This window comes from Corvus brachyrhynchos, unplaced genomic scaffold, assembly GCF_000691975.1.
Source record: "Corvus brachyrhynchos isolate BGI_N302 unplaced genomic scaffold, ASM69197v1 scaffold45, whole genome shotgun sequence".
NCBI lineage: Eukaryota > Metazoa > Chordata > Aves > Passeriformes > Corvidae > Corvus > Corvus brachyrhynchos.
Window position 1 is genome coordinate 1,939,269 of NW_008238361.1, and position 15,552 is coordinate 1,954,820.

Consider the following 15,552-nt stretch of genomic DNA (forward strand, 5'->3'; position numbering starts at 1 on the left):
CTGCCATGGGCAGGGACACCTCCCACTGTCCCAGGCTGCTCCAAGCCCCAATGTCCAGCCTGGCCTTGGACACTTCCAGGGATCCAGGGCCAGCCACAGCTTCTCTTGGCACCCTGTGCCAGGGCCTGCCCACCCTCACAGGGAACAATTTCATCCCAATATCCCATCTATCCCTGCCCTCTGGCAGTGGGAAGCCATTCCCCCTTGTCCCACCATCGCAGGCCCTTATCCAAAACCCCTCTGCAGCCTTCATGGCTTGTATTTTTCCCTCACAGTTTTTGCTGCACTAAGTACATTTTTATCGTGTTCTGTCATTTCCTACAGTGAAGCTTCACTGTTAAAGAGCCCGATGTTGGCGTCCACACCTGTGGAACACGGAGCCCAGTTCTTTTTACAGCTCCATAATCATCAGGAGACGTGTAATAACTGCACTTTTACAAGAGACCTGTAAAACACAGCCTGTGAATTGGGTCCCAGGCACTTGACGCTGCACACCCAGCGCTTCCCACAGCCTGGCTCCTTCCCGCCAGCACCACAGCCACTGGGGACACCCTGATTTTGGTGACACCTCCTGCTTCCTGTGTGGCTGGGGACACCTGGATTTAGGTGTCATGTCCTGCTCCCCAAAACCAGTGGGAGACACGCTGATTTTGGTGCCACCTCCTGCTCCCCCAAAACTGCCAAGGCTGGAGACACCTGATTTCGGGGCCACATCCTTCTCCTCAAAACCACCGGAGCTGCTGACACCCTGATTTTAGTGCCACCTCCTGCTCCCCAAAACCAGCAGGGCTGGGGACACCCTACTTTGGTGCCACCCTACTTTGGTGCCACCTCCCGCTCCCCAAAACCGGTGGGGCTGGAGACATCCTGATTTCAGTGACACTTTCCACTCCCCGCGGGGCTGGGGACACCCCGATTCCGGTGCCACTTCCCACTCCCCGGGACACGCTGATTTCGGTGCCACTTCGCCCTCCGGTGGGGCTGGGGACACCCTGATTTTGGTGCCACCTCCCACTCCCCTTGAGGCTGGGGACACCCAGATTTCGGTGCCATCTCCCTCTGGTCGCTCCCACCGGGGCTGGGACGCGGCTCAGCATCACCGGGGCCGGCAGAGCAGGGCCCGCAGCCCCGAGCCCGCCCCCCTCCCCCCCCCCCCCCCGGGCCCCACCCCCCCAGCCAGTTCTTAACCCAGCAAAGGGTGCACCTGTCCAAGCCATGGGCTGCCAGCTTTTCCAGGAGTATGCTATGGGAGATGGTGTCGAAGGCTTTGCTGAAGTCCAGATAGACAACATACACAGCCTTCCTCTCATCCACCAGGTGGGTCACCTGCCGATACCCCCGGCCTCGGGACCCACCCATCAGTTTTCCATCACAGCGCGTCAGGGCGACTACCAGGGATCTTGATCCCGAACTACCGAACATCCTCATTTTAGGATAAGTACAGCTTCCCCTGGGATCGGCTCTGCTGGAAAATAAAGTGTTTCAGTTTGAGCTGAGAAGCGTTTGAATCAATAGCGGCAGCCTTGCAGTGAGTACTTTTCTAGGGATGCAACTCCCATTCCTTTGTTTTCGCTGCGCTCTTGCGAAAGTTGAAATCTTGGAAATGGATACAGTAATTTGTGATGTTTTCATGGGGTTAATTAACTGTTGCAATCCCACATTCCAAAAGCGAAATTGTAGGGATACACTTGCAAACAGTCTGCCCTGTAATTGAGTTCATCCTCCAGGCATAAGCTTTATCGAGAAGATCTTGAAGGGTGAATATTTTTTGACTCATGGAAAAAGCTCTGGCACCCTGCAGTGTTTGCCTTCCTCTGCAGCACTTTTGGGGAATGTTTGGACTTCCCATCTGCTCTCCTTAATATAAACCATCTACACTGGAAAGCCTTTTCTTCGCGGGTGGAGCCATCCTCATCCTGCAGGAGCTTCTCAGGGGGTGAGGAAGTGCCTCTTATGCACTGAACCCAAAATTTATCACAAGCCAAAATTTATTCAATTTTTAAAATAATCAACTCCAAATTTTACTGGACTAATTTCTAAATCTGCTCATGGTTTTTTTGGTTTTTTTTGGTTTTTTTTTTTATTGTGCAAAAAGCAGATAATCCTCATTAGGAGTCTACTCAGCAGCAAAGAACCAGAGAGAGCCATCCATTCCAACAGAAACCTTGGGAGTGGCCAGAATTTGCATTGCTGAGGAGAAAAGTAACGATTTAATTGAGAAATGCTCAGAGTAATAATTACTGGAAATAAGCTCTTTCTAAAGCTCCCGAGTATGACTTTAGGGAAGTGGCAAGGACACAGCAACTTCTACTCCATTACATAAAGTGAGTGGAATATTCCTATAAAAATGGAAATACATGCACAGGGAAGTGGAAGAGGCTCCCTGTCATCCTCCAGGCTACTGAAAAAGGAAGAAGGAATATATCCATGGAGAGGTAGTAGAGAAGATGTAATTATTTATTTAAAAAATTAAAAATTATGCTGTGCTCATTCTCCTGTCACCCCAACCTTTTAATTACTGCTCCTGGATCCCTGGAAGTGTCCAAGGCCAGGCTGGATGGAGCTTGGAGCAACCTGGGATAGTGGAAGGCATCCCTGCCCATGGCAGGGGTGGAATGGGATGGGCTTTAAGGTCCCTTCCAACCAAACCAGTCTGGGATTCTCTGATTTTGTGAATGACTTGCTACAGGTTTAGAAGGAAAGCTGAAATCCAGAGCGTGGTCTCGGACATGGACTCAGCCCACTCTGGAGTGCGGGTCCATTGAATTGGATTGAGAATAAGCAAAATTCCATTGAATTGAATGGGTCACTCATGGAATCAGGGAGTACCCTGAGTGGGAAGGGAGCCATCGAGTCCAGCTCCTGGGCCTGCACAGACACCCCAAAATCCCACCCCATGCATCCCTGGCAGCACTGTCCAAATGCTCCTGGAGCTCTGGCAGCCTCGGGGCTGTGCCCATTGCCTGGGGAATGTTCAGCACCCAGGACTCTCTGGGGGAAGAACCTTTTCCAGATACCCACCCTAAACATGCCCTGGGCACAGCTCCAGCCGTTCCCTGGGTCCTGTCCCTGTCACAGGGAGCTGTCACTGCCGCAGAGTGCCCCGTCCCGTGTCACACCAGGCCCACACGGAGGAGTTCAGTTCAGTTTTATTTTCCACTGTAACGGATTTCGAATGATACATCATGCAGTCTGCCAGTGTATCCATCCATCTCCGACAGAACTTCAGCACGAAGATAAAAAGATTTCTCTCCACGGGCTGGGGGGAGGAGGAGGGTTCAGGTCTGCTATCAAGAGTTTAATACAGTTCAGCATCATTTGATGCAATGGCAAAAAAAATTTCCCCTTGTTACCAGCAAAACGTGTCCACCATTTATTTCTTTTTTTTTTTTTTTCCTAAATTGAACACTACTGTAAAGATACATAGAGCCCAGAGAATACACATCTGCAGTACACGTTACACACTTTACAAACTAGACAGGTATAAATCTACAGACTGCCTCAGCACTGTGGCTCCCCCACAGGCGGGGCGGCCCTGCCGGGTGGTGGAGCGGTGTTGCCATCCTGCACAGCGGATGGTGCCGGTGCACGGCGCGGTTCCTACAGGCACAGTGAGGACAAAAGTCAAAGCAAGGGGAGATTCAGATTATCCTGCCCATTTGTTTTCCCTTTTTCCCCATGGAGGAGTACTTCAGCCGTGGTTACGTGAGGTATTTCTCCTCCAGCAAGGGGAATCTGATGAGCCCTTTTCCTTTTGGACCTTCATCACCGTTTGGTTTAAACATTTCTTCAAATAAAACCACATTCAAATTAAAATTCTTGATTTTGTTTGTTCTCAAGCCAGAGGGCAGGGATAGATGGGATATTGGGAAGGAATTCTGTGAGGGTGCGCAGGCCCTGACACAGGGTGCCCAGAGAAGCTGTGGCTGCCCCTGGATCCCTGGCAGTGCCCAAGGCCAGGTTGGACAGGGCTTGGAGCAGCCTGGGATAGTGGAAGGGGTCCCTGCCCTGGCAGGGGGGGGGGAAAGCTGGGGTTTTAGATCCCTTCCAACCAAACTATTCCATGATCCTACAATTTATACAGATTTCAGGCAAATGTGCATCTTAGCCCATCAGGCTTTATAAAGTGGAATTGAAAAGCTACTCAAGGCTCTGTGGGCAGGAATTGTTGTAGCAAAAATTTTTTGTGACTTACTTTTAAGTCACAGTATATTCAGGATAATCCAACTCTCACCCTTGTTGAGTTTAATACAAAACTTAAAAATGCATCAGCCAAGGTCTTTCCAAGCTTAAAACTTTCCTTGCTTTCCAGAAAACAAGTCGATGAAACGTGAACTCAAGGACAAACACAAGATATTTGAACATATCATTAAGAGAAGCTCAAGTGAGCCAGAAATACTTTTTAATCACTAGCAAAAAGAACAATATGCACTTTAGTTCCATCTGAAATCCGTTTTCCATTCGGGAATGGTATTTCCACCCCGATTTGTCCCATGCATGACATTTTTTAGATGTGAAATTCCATTTGCGCTGTACAAACCACAACTTTAAAAATGAGCCTGGAATAAATAGAACACAACACTCAAAGAGCAAAGAAAGGAAGAGGGGGTCAGGAAACAGCAAGAGACAGGTTCTGATCTCTGCAGAGCAGATGTGTGGTTTTCCTTTCCAGATATAAAATGTGAAAGCCTTAAAAATGGTACAAAAGTTGAATATACAACACGCGACACAAACTGAAGTTGCCCAATTAAAATAGGCTTCGAAACTAAAAATTGATACAAGCAGAGTATGTTCAACTGAGAATTCATAATTTCCAATCATTAAATACCTTAGGTATTTAATTCTGAGGATTTTAGCCTAAGGCATCTTTGGGGCGTTTCTGAAAGCCCTCCTGCAGTGTTGGTGTAGAAGTGAACTTGGAGAAACTTCATCGTTTTCCTGCTGGTGGCACTGACTGCCTGATCAGCACCAGCACGAGGAAGAGATGTCCATGTTCACTTATCCCTCAAGCTGCAGGAAGCTGTCCCCCAAAAATTCCTGGTGATGCCTTGAGGAATCCAGACCTTTTTGTTGTCACGAATGCTGCATTTACAATAGAATTCCATACCAAACTCTGAGAGACACAACAGGAAGTTTGCCTACAATACAAAACTGTCGACAGCAAATAAGCGTGGGATCTCTTCCTAGAACCAAAACAAGAGGATTATTAATTCCTAGTAGAAACCTCAGCTCTGACCAGCTGGTAAGATAGCACAGAGTAGTTCTGAGTTAGTGATTTTATTAAAGATTGCATATGGCAAGTTCACAGTTCATTCTTCTGGCAGTGCACATGCACGTAACGAAAGAAAATATAAAACTTTGGAAAATACAAAATAAATTAAATACATGCAAATCTGCAACTTCATTAAATATGTTTAGCAAAATGCTCCCCCCAAATAGTGCAACATTAAAAAAAAACAAAAACAAAACCCAAAAAACAAAACCAGTTAAATTAAGTCCAACTTACTTTGCAACACCCTAATTTCAGTAGAAAAAAATATCTAAAGTCAACTCACAATCTTCCAAAATGCTCTATGGAACTGAAGAGTTCTATACCTACACATTCAGAAATTTAAAAAAACCTCAATCAATCTCAAATTAAAGAAGAGCAAACGTCTGCAAAAGAAGACCAGAGGGCTACGCTCGGCCGGAGCCTTCCTGGAATCCCGGCTTCCGGGAGTCCCACCTGCCCCGGGAGATGTGGAGGGAGGAGGAGGAGGAGGAGCAGGAGCAGCACCTTCTGCCTGCCAGCAGAACCTTCCCAGAGCAATTCCAGTGCCCCCTTGCTGGGAAGATGGAAATTTGCTGTCTGAGAGATCCAAGGAAGGCTTCTCCTTACCTCTGGAGCACGAGCAGACCTTCCATAGGATGAGTGGATATAGTTGCTTAGAAAGACATTCCCTTCCCCTGGCAATGTGCTCCTCACATCCCAGCAAAAAAATTCCCAAATTTGTTCTACAAAGGACAGCTCGAGTGGACAACTCTCACCTCCTTCTGGATTTTTTAAGGAACGGTTTGGGGGATTTCGCTTTCCTTTGTTCTGGTAGGGGACTGTTCCCTCCGGGATCTGAATTCTGGTGTGAACAGATCAGGACTTGTTTGGGGAAAGGGGGAGGGGGGAGGTGCTTGTTGGATTTTCCAAGGCAAGATTTCCACAGCATTCTGAAAGCCTTCCAAACTTCCTAGGGAACAACGCTCACAGACACATGGCTAAGCCATCCCACTTCAGGAAAACCTGCCACTGTAGGGAGAACTACGAGGAAATAGGAGCTTAATTTTAAAATAGGTCACACAGATAAATTCATGGAACTACCAAACTTCAAATCCTAGGTCTATACTAACAGATTTCTCTGCATCCCGTTTGTTCTTTACCAGGTACTGCAATAAAGGTTATTTTATACAGTCCAAAGATTTTTTTTTTTAAATCAGGATATTACAAATGGTTCTTTGGGGAAATTTCCTTCTGAAAATGTTAAGCAGTAAAATTAAACCACATAGCAGCACATTTTCATCCCCTAAAAATATAAAATAATATGTATATTATACAGGAAATCAGTCATGACAGAGCACAATCACCTGCCTTTGATGGCACTTGGTCATTGAATAATTAATTCCTTGATGCCAGAAGTTGGGAATTACCGATGCCAATGGAGGACTTGGAAAAAAAAAAGCATCACTCTGAGTGGAGAAGCCCCAACCTAAGCAGCGCCAAGGGGTCGTGGAATTCGGAGTGGCAGACTCCCTATCATCCTGACTGAGGTGGGAATGTTCCAGACGTCGTACAAGGATCTGGAGGAGCTGAGCTGGACACTTCTGTACACGTGGAGATCCTACGAAGCTCGGAGTACCTGGAGCGGGGCGTCGCCGATGGCCGTGGGAAGCGCAGGATGGACAGGACGTGGACCAGGTTGGAGAGGGGCAAAAAAGAAACTAATGTGACTTAATGACAGTCCTTAACATGCTAAGTGGAACTGACCTGCCAGAGAGAGCAAGACAGGGAAGGACAATTAGTGGATTTGGGGGATTGGAAAGCAGAGCACACAAACTGGACGGGCAGCAAACAAAGCGATGAATCCCGAGTCACATTAAAAAAAATATGGAATTTGGGTCTCACAGACAGAATGAACCAACTCTCCTGATGGAATTCCCTCTCTGCCACCTGTAGCCTGGAATTATGTCTCACCCAAACACCATCTGAAGGTCTAACTTTTTTTTACTCTTTAATTTTCTGTTCCTTTGATGGGATTTTTCTCTTGGCTTGTTGGATGTGCTGAAGAGCTGGTGTGTGTTTATCTCACGTGATAAGGGAGGAAAGCAACAGCAGTGGAGTTCGAAAATTATAAATCAAAGGGATGAAAAAATACAAATCCAAACCCATCCTTCTGTTCTTTGTCTCCTAACAGAGATATTTTCCTGATATATAAGTGTTTACAGAAATACCTAAAATGTTTTTTATATAGTATATGATAATATTATAACAATATACTTTATCATTTCATATATGCACATCAGACGAACGCATTTTATTAAATCCCACATTTCTTTTTCTTCCATCTGCTGGGTTAATCAATCATAACCACTGACCAGTCGAACAGAACTAAGTGTCTTTTATCTTTATGGTGAATAATGAATGAACACAAGATAAATCTCTCCTGAGCAAATGTTGAAATAGGAACCTCACTTTTATTTCGCTGCTGTTAAACGACTACAAAAGAAAGTTTTGTTCTAATTCCAGCTGGGTAGAACTGCACCATTCCAAAGCACTTTCTGCAGACCACAGGAATGTCTCAACAATAACCTGGAAATAATCTGGATGAAGTTTTCCCTTCACTGGTAGCACCTTTACTAACACCCTTACTCAGACCCCTGGCTTTCCATCCAAGCTCAGAATTCAGATTACTCAGATATTCCCAATTTTGGCAGCCAAACAGTTGGAATTTGCCAATAATCTTCTTAACCAAAGGACCAAAACTGAGGAGAATGGACCTTCTCCGATCACTTCCCAGCCTCTCCTGATTACATCTTCCACACTTATTTCTAGATATGAGCAAAGAATCAAGAACACTTAGTTTAAACAATTTAATTCCAACCTGTAGGGCTGCCATTTGGTTTTCAGATTTTTCCTAATTTTTCCAGAAACCGCAAGTCCGTTCACTTTATCCAGTTTCTCCTGAGATCTTCCATCTTCTTTTTCTCCAGCCTCATTTTCCCTGTTGCTCCTCTGCAACATGGCCTGAATCTGCTCAGCTCCACAGCCCTCTGATATAAACCTCAGCATCTAAAATATCTGGTGGGTGCTTTATGCCTCCTGATTGCTTTTTCTTGACTTCCACAGTCCTGTCTTGCTATTACAAACCCATCTAGTTCAAAGTGCGGTTATTTTATGGACAATTTTTATTTATCTACAGTTATTCACTTGATATGTGTGGCCTGTTTGAGTCTGACACTTCATTTCACAGCAGCTGGTAAATTAAAGGTGCATTTATTTGAGGCAGGAGGCAGCTTTTCCCCCTCAGAGTAGCTGTTACAATAAATGCTTAGAAATCTTTGACAAGGCTCTGTACCCCACTCTTTGCCTGGTCACAGAGGTGGGAATGCAACGAAGCAGATGGACAGAGGTACCTCACTTGTGAGATGGAAAAGCCAGTTTCAGACCAGAATGGACTGATGCACAAACCCTCTCAGCAAAGCCTTGCCCTAATTTATCCACACAGGAAACATGTTGCTGGAAGCTCACGGCAAACACAATGAGCAGGAACAATCCCCCAGCACAATAACAGCTTGAGTGTGGCGTGATGGATGCTTGGCATGCAAGCCTGACATGAAACATTCCCAAAAAAAAGCTAAAAACACCCAAGAATGCCTCGAGGAGACCACAGACCATGAAGACAGTTGTGAGACAGAATTGAACCTCAAGGAGGGCAAAAAGCCAGACTTGGAGGGACAACTTTGCTGTCCCCAGGCTGCTTTTCACAGCCACTCGCTGCCATCCGGCTTTTGGCATGTCTGTGGCATAAAGTGATCATCTAAAATAAGGCAGATAAAAAATCTCTCCAATAATGAGCATTTAAAGAAAGAAATGGGAGGATGGAGTCCATGGAACAGTCTCCTGGGAATATGCTGCTCATCTTTTGCTTAGGAGAAACTCTCAAGCCCTGGCAATGGAAGTAAAATATTTAGATTTTTTTTTTCATGAAGAGAACTAAGAGTGCAAAGTTGGCCAAATGGTGACACTAAAATTTGGAGATGTCTCTTGCTGCCACTGACAGCTGCTCTATCCCTGTCCCAGGCTGCAATATCCCAACATGGAAACACATCCATGGTACAGAAAGCAGAAGATGATATTGGCAGAAAGAACCTCTGGAACTGTATTTTTACTACATGAGTTTCACGCCTCTACGTGTGAACTTCAGATTTACCAGAGCAGTTTTTAAAAACTTTTAAGTGCTAAATCGTTAAAATAAAACCTCTCCCCAGCAGTTGGCAAAGCCTCTTAACAGGCACTCAGTGAGTGAGTGTTGTAATTATCAGCAAACAACTACTAAAAATAGAAAAAAAAATACTATGGGGTCTCCTAAAAGCAAGATTGAAATAAGAGAGAACTGAGTGATCAGTGGGAGAAGAGGTAAGTTACTCTGGTCTTACCTCTCGTTTATTTGGTGTTGTGGTAGTAGCTGGAGTTGGACATCCCTCCCCCTCGGATGGCGTGGACGGCCGTCGGAGAAGACGCTGGGTAGTGACCAGGGCGGATGGGCTTGGCTGCAGAGGGAAAGGAGGGACCAGACAGACATTTTAGCTTTCACATTTTAGCTTTCCACCTCACCTTCTCCTCCAAGGGAAACCTCATTGTTTCCCAACTCAGAGCTGTGCTTGCCAGAGTGGTTTCTAACCCAGCTCTGCAGAACACAGCATTCCCTGCCATGGCCAACAACAAATACACCCATTTTCCTGGTGGCAGAGCCCTTCCCACGCATTTGCAGGATCTGCAAAGATGATGGACTGTCTAACAACAGAGGGAAGTCACTTGGTGGGCAGTGAGGCACTTTTTATGTCAAATTTACACCATTCCAGAAGATAGCAAGACAAAGCTTGGATGGCTCCCTACAAGAGGAAGCATTCAGGAGGTAACACTTTGGACTTAATCACTTAACCACTCAGGACTTAATACCCCAATATTGTCATCTCCATCTAAACTATTCTCCTTTAGCAATCCCAATAAATCATTCCAAGAATTGCCCCATCCGTTGTGTGCACACATTACATTGTGCCTCAGAGGTATATCAATATCTGAATGACAAAGGAAGATTTTTTTGTAATTAAATCACATGGAGGACTAATCAGGGGGAAAAAAAAGAAAGGGATGAGGTCCAGAAAGGCAAGGAAAGAATGAAAGCAGAGAGAGAGCGTGTGGGGGGAGGAGGAGGAAGAAAGTGAGCGACTAATTTAAGGAGACAAGTTTTCAGGTCACTAGAAGGGCACACAAGACCCATTATGCCCTTTATTTACGCAGTGAAACAGCAGAGCCTCTTTAAACTCGAGGTGGGGCAGATTCCATAAGAAAGTGAGACCTTTGAAGATTCCTGTGCAGCGAAGGAGAAGCAGCCCCTGTGTTTTACTCCCTCCACTCAACCCCCAGCAACCAGCCCAAGCTTAAAGCATGTGGGCAGCCCCTTTAGCTCCATGTCCTCACCAATTTGGGCGGAGTGTGCTCTCCGGGCCATGTTTTTGGCTCTCACGGCCTCCTTAATGCGATCCACCTCCTGCTGGTAGCGCTTGCGGTCGCGCATGGCGTTTTCCTTGGCCTCCTTCAGTGCACTCTCCAGGGCCTTAACTCTCTCTGCCGTAGCTCGAAGGCGTTTCTCCAGCTTAGGAAGCTCGCAACGAAGATCTGCATTATCACGTACCAGCTGCGGGGAAAGCAGTTCAAAATACGAGGAGGTCAAAAGAAAGGGGCAAAAATCTCCTCAGAGAAATGGCGGGAAAAGTCCCCTCACAAGGAAGGAGAAAACGCCGCCTGTTGCTCTCCACGCCTCGTGTACTAAAATTAAACAGGTTTCTTCCAGAAATGAACGTAAAAAGCTTAGATTAATGAGAAATTTAGAACGTCCTGAGCTGGAATGGACCCACAAGGTCAAAAGAAAGGGGCAAAAATCTCTCCTCAGAGAAACGGCAGGAAAAGTCCCCTCACAAGGAAGGAGAAAGAAAACACCACCTGTTTGCTCTCCATATCCTCGTGTACTAAAATTAAACAGGTTTCTTCCAGAAATAACGTAAAAAGCTTAGATTAATGAGAAATTTAGAATGTCCTGAGCTGGAACAGACCCACAAGGATCAAGTCCAGCTCCTCACTGCACACAGGGCACCCCAGCAACTCCACCCTGTGTCTGAGAGCGTCGCCCAAGCTCAGTTTTGGTCACAAAATTCACTTATCTGGCTGAGGAGTGATATTCGTTAAAATTGTCCAGAAAGATCAAAGACAAACAGAGTTTATTCCATTCAACAAGATTCCTGATCCTGAAAGTGAGGACTCCTGGACCAACCCTGCCACTGCAGAGTCCTCGACAGCCAGATTTGCTTCTCTACACTTCAAAAACTGCAGCAGAAACTCTGCATTTCCTCAGAACACAGATATATCCAGGATTTTGCAAATCCTTGATCACCTCATTATTTTAAAATAATAATGCTTGAATATGTGTTACAGACAACACTGGGGATCACCCCAAATTCATCAATTCCAGTGGTTCTGATGTGTTCACCTGGGTGTTCCCTACTCAGCCATGTGGGAAAATTGGGAATTTCACTAAGAAATCACTTTCAGGCCTGTAACTATAAATATAACGATTGTATGCAACTTTGAATTCGTGCACTTCCTCAGTTTAATATGAACCCGAGCGAGGTCTATCAATTATCCAAATCACATCTGACTTCCCATGCAGCAACAGCCAAGAGAGGATTGATTTTTAATAAACGCAAAACTGATGCAAACGGGCAGAAAATCCAGCGCAATTTCTACTGAACAGATTACACCACTGCTGGAAGTCAACAGAAATCTGCTCCAAAAGAGTGACTCTCCCTTTTCTGGAGAGAAAAGTGAATTAACAACCACACTAATAACACAGCAAAGCAACAGCATGTCCTGACATTCACACGTTGTTTAACAATCAGAGCATTTTACACCTGCTGGGCCAGGCGTAGTGCTGCAGAATATCACAAACAAGCTAAAAAAACATTGTCACAATGTGATTTTTCTGCAAGTGCTGAGTTTCTGTTGTGTGAAATAGTTATGATACAAAATCCAAGCAGGGTGGTATCAAGTACAATGTCACTTTTCCCCTCTAAGTTTCCTACAAGATGTGGATTCCAAGTTGATTTTGAGTAAATACACGCAAATGAGAGCTATAAAAATCCATATTTGAAAGCCAGCAGATGCATGAAACGAGTGCAAAAAAAAGGCAAAATGGTAAAAGAAAAACCACTCTGAACATGTCCCAGTTTCCACATTTAGAAAGTAGGTCTTTAAACCATCTGTTCCCTGGGAATTTCAAAACCCCAAACCTTAGCGGACACTTGTCACAGTCCAGCACTTCCTGCTCTTTTGGCACTTCCACAGGAATAATTAAAGCAAATCTGGGAGTGTGGGTTACTAATACAGCTTCAGGAGAGTGCAGTGCACAGTGTTGTGTCACTGCTCAAAAAAGAAATCAAAACAGCTTTGGTGTTTTGTGTTGTGCACCTGAACAGCGGGACACAGCTCCAACATACTGGGAGAGGAGATTTTAGGGAGAAAACTTTCCCTGGGAGGGTGGGGAGGCCCTGGCACAGGGTGCCCAGAAAAGCTGTGGCTGCCCCTGGATCCCTGGAAGTGTCCAAGGCCAGGCTGGATGAGGCTTGGAGCAGCCTGGGATAGTGGGAGGTGTCCCTGGGCATGGCAGGGGTGGGAAGGGCTTTAAGGTCCCTTTCCAACCCAAACCATTCTGAGATTCAGTGAAACTGAAATTCCATGAAGGAGGGAGGACACAGACATGGATAAGCCCAGAAATGACCAACCTCAGCACCCCAGGGAGGCACCAGCCCTTCAGCTGCACACAAAAGCCAAATTCCATTGTTTTCAGAGAAAACTTTGCTGGCTGAATCCACTCCAGTCACCTCCAAGGTGCCTCTGAGCAGCTTCAGGCCAGGAGTCAAATTGGGGATGCACAATCCATCCAGAAAACAGCTATTTTTAAGCATTTCTTTGTGCCAAAAGAGATCTATTTTTACAGAAAAACAGTAATTCCTTATTTACCACATTCCTAGAAGTACAGGGAGTGGGAAGAGCAGCTCTAACACCAACTCCTAATGCCAAGGAGTTTAGTAGGTATTTTTTCCCTCAGACAGCACAGGTTACCTTCCAGAATTATCCTTGCAAACATTAAAAAAGTGCATTTTTTGATGGAAGGAGGGAAAGGGAGCCTTTACCTGTTTGTGAACCTTTGTAAGTTGTTCCAGGTTGTTCTCAAGAAAGGAAATTTTCTGCTTCTGCGCAGCACTTCCACCTCCATCATCACTGTCCAGTTCAACACTCTGCACACAAAATTGCAGCACTCACCAAAGCCAGGCACAAACTCAAGGGGAAGTTCAGCTCTTTGGGAAATCTGAGCCCCCCAAAAGCAGAAAAATCTTACAGAGCCCCAAATTTAAAAGAAATTATTGTAACTCTTTGGCTGATATTTAAGAATTACATTGCCCCTTACACAAAATCCAAGCTATTTTTACTGAGTAATTATGGGGGGATCCTGAATAGGAAAATCAAGTTATACTAAATAATTTCTGAAGTTCAACAGCTTTGAGAATTTTGCAGCTGAACTGCACTGGATGAGTTCATTCCCAAAACCACCAAAACTTGTCCTTAACAAATTAGGACCAAATAAAGTTGATATTCATCAGGAAAGTTTTAATCTTGTTTCTCATTGCTACTAAAAAAGACATTATCCCATTTTGTAAGAGCATGCACTAAAGGCTTCCACCAAATCACAAGACAACTGCAAAAAAAGGAGAAGATTTGGGTTTAAAAGAGTAGAGTTTTACTTTTTTAACGCGGGTGGTAAGATCCTGGACAAACAGTTTGCGCAGATTGTGAAGAGTCTGAAGTTCCCTTGCCTGGAATCAAAATAATAAAACAATAATTTTAAAAACCCCACAAATTACTAGGACAGCAGATACTCTGGTGTAAAAGGCCTCCTTGGATCTGAGTTGGTAACAGGAGAAAAGAGCTCTGGATTCTCTCTCTAGGAATCACCTGGACCCACCCCGAATGCCACAAAATAAACCCCATCCAGCCATAAAACCATACTGAAGGAAACAACTTCTCCAAAATCAGTAAAAGCAACCTTTTTAAAATTTTAATGTAGGCAGTTCAAAGCTGTTCACTCAAAAATTAAAATATATATCACCAGGGTATACAGATAGAGGGGGAAAAGCTGAATAAAGTGTCATTAAGACCTACCACTGTTTCCTCCAGCCCTTTAAGGTCTTCTCTTGCTTGTTCCCTTTTATCATTAAGGAGTCTGGAAAGATCACAACATGGAACACAAATCAATCATATTAAAACAGGGGAGAAGCAACCAGCATCCACTTGGAGCAGCACATCTGCAGGAGGGAGCAAACTGTACGTCTCTAATTGTGCTTCTGACTGCCCCAAATATCCAACTTTCTCACATGGAAGGGCTCAGCCACCACCTCCACCTTTGTGTCCACACACAGGATTTTTCTCTCTCATTCCCAGGAAAGGCTTTGACTCAGGCATCTGATCTATTACTTTTAAAAAAGCCCCAAAAATCAACAAAACCCCTCCCAAAAATTCCCAACTTCTTTCTTGCTTGTTTTGCTGTGCATTAAGGAATGAGAGGTTCAACACTTGCTGTGATACTTTATAAAATCAGAGCTCTAATAAACTCTTTTTGGCAAGTATCAAAGCCACTATTGGCATGGTATGAAAACAGAGAGTATTTGGTAATTATTTATTAGTTCCTGCTGGCTTTGCTGCTGAAATGATATTTTCAGTGTGAATATTCCAACACAAATCCCTCTCCCTAAGCACATTTTCTATGGACACATGAAGAGGCACGAGGTTCAGGGATACCAGATGAGGAAACTGTGGACTTACATGAGTTTTTCCAGTTTCATTTCTCTTTCCTGGTCCTCAATTTTTAATTTATCATAATCAGCACTCAGCTTCTCCTGTTCCAGCTGCAGCTTCTGGTTCATACTGGAAATGTGAAAGGGAAAGTCAGCACAGCTCAGCCTGAGCCCCAGGAGGAAGGGAGGATAAATCTCCACAAACAAAATGGGACTGGGCAGAGAAAAAGTAAAGCTGTAACTCTCTACTGGAAAATTGTGAAAGAAATCAAGCATAAAGAACCTGAAGGACATTGTTTTAAAATATTGGAGAGCTAAATTCAGTGGTTTTTTTCCTTTGCCTTAAAGGACACAAAGTGTTGTTGGCATCTCTCTGTCTTGCTTCCTCATTTCCCT

At 44.8% G+C, this 15,552-nt stretch overlaps 1 protein-coding gene across 1 annotated transcript in view; it reads right to left on the reverse strand.

The window, feature by feature from the left end:
* Positions 1 to 3,131: 3,131 nt before the first annotated feature.
* KIF5C (kinesin family member 5C) overlaps positions 3,132 to 15,552 on the reverse strand; it is a 47,315-nt gene continuing 34,894 nt past the window's right edge. The window contains exons 19-25 of the mRNA XM_017736023.1: positions 15,185 to 15,286; positions 14,525 to 14,585; positions 14,107 to 14,178; positions 13,498 to 13,602; positions 10,730 to 10,946; positions 9,685 to 9,798; positions 3,132 to 7,015 (exon numbers count right to left, since the gene is read on the reverse strand). Of these exons, the coding sequence (XP_017591512.1) occupies positions 9,692 to 9,798; positions 10,730 to 10,946; positions 13,498 to 13,602; positions 14,107 to 14,178; positions 14,525 to 14,585; positions 15,185 to 15,286 (664 nt within the window). The 3' untranslated portion in view covers positions 3,132 to 7,015; positions 9,685 to 9,691. The remainder of the gene's footprint in view (positions 7,016 to 9,684; positions 9,799 to 10,729; positions 10,947 to 13,497; positions 13,603 to 14,106; positions 14,179 to 14,524; positions 14,586 to 15,184; positions 15,287 to 15,552) is intronic.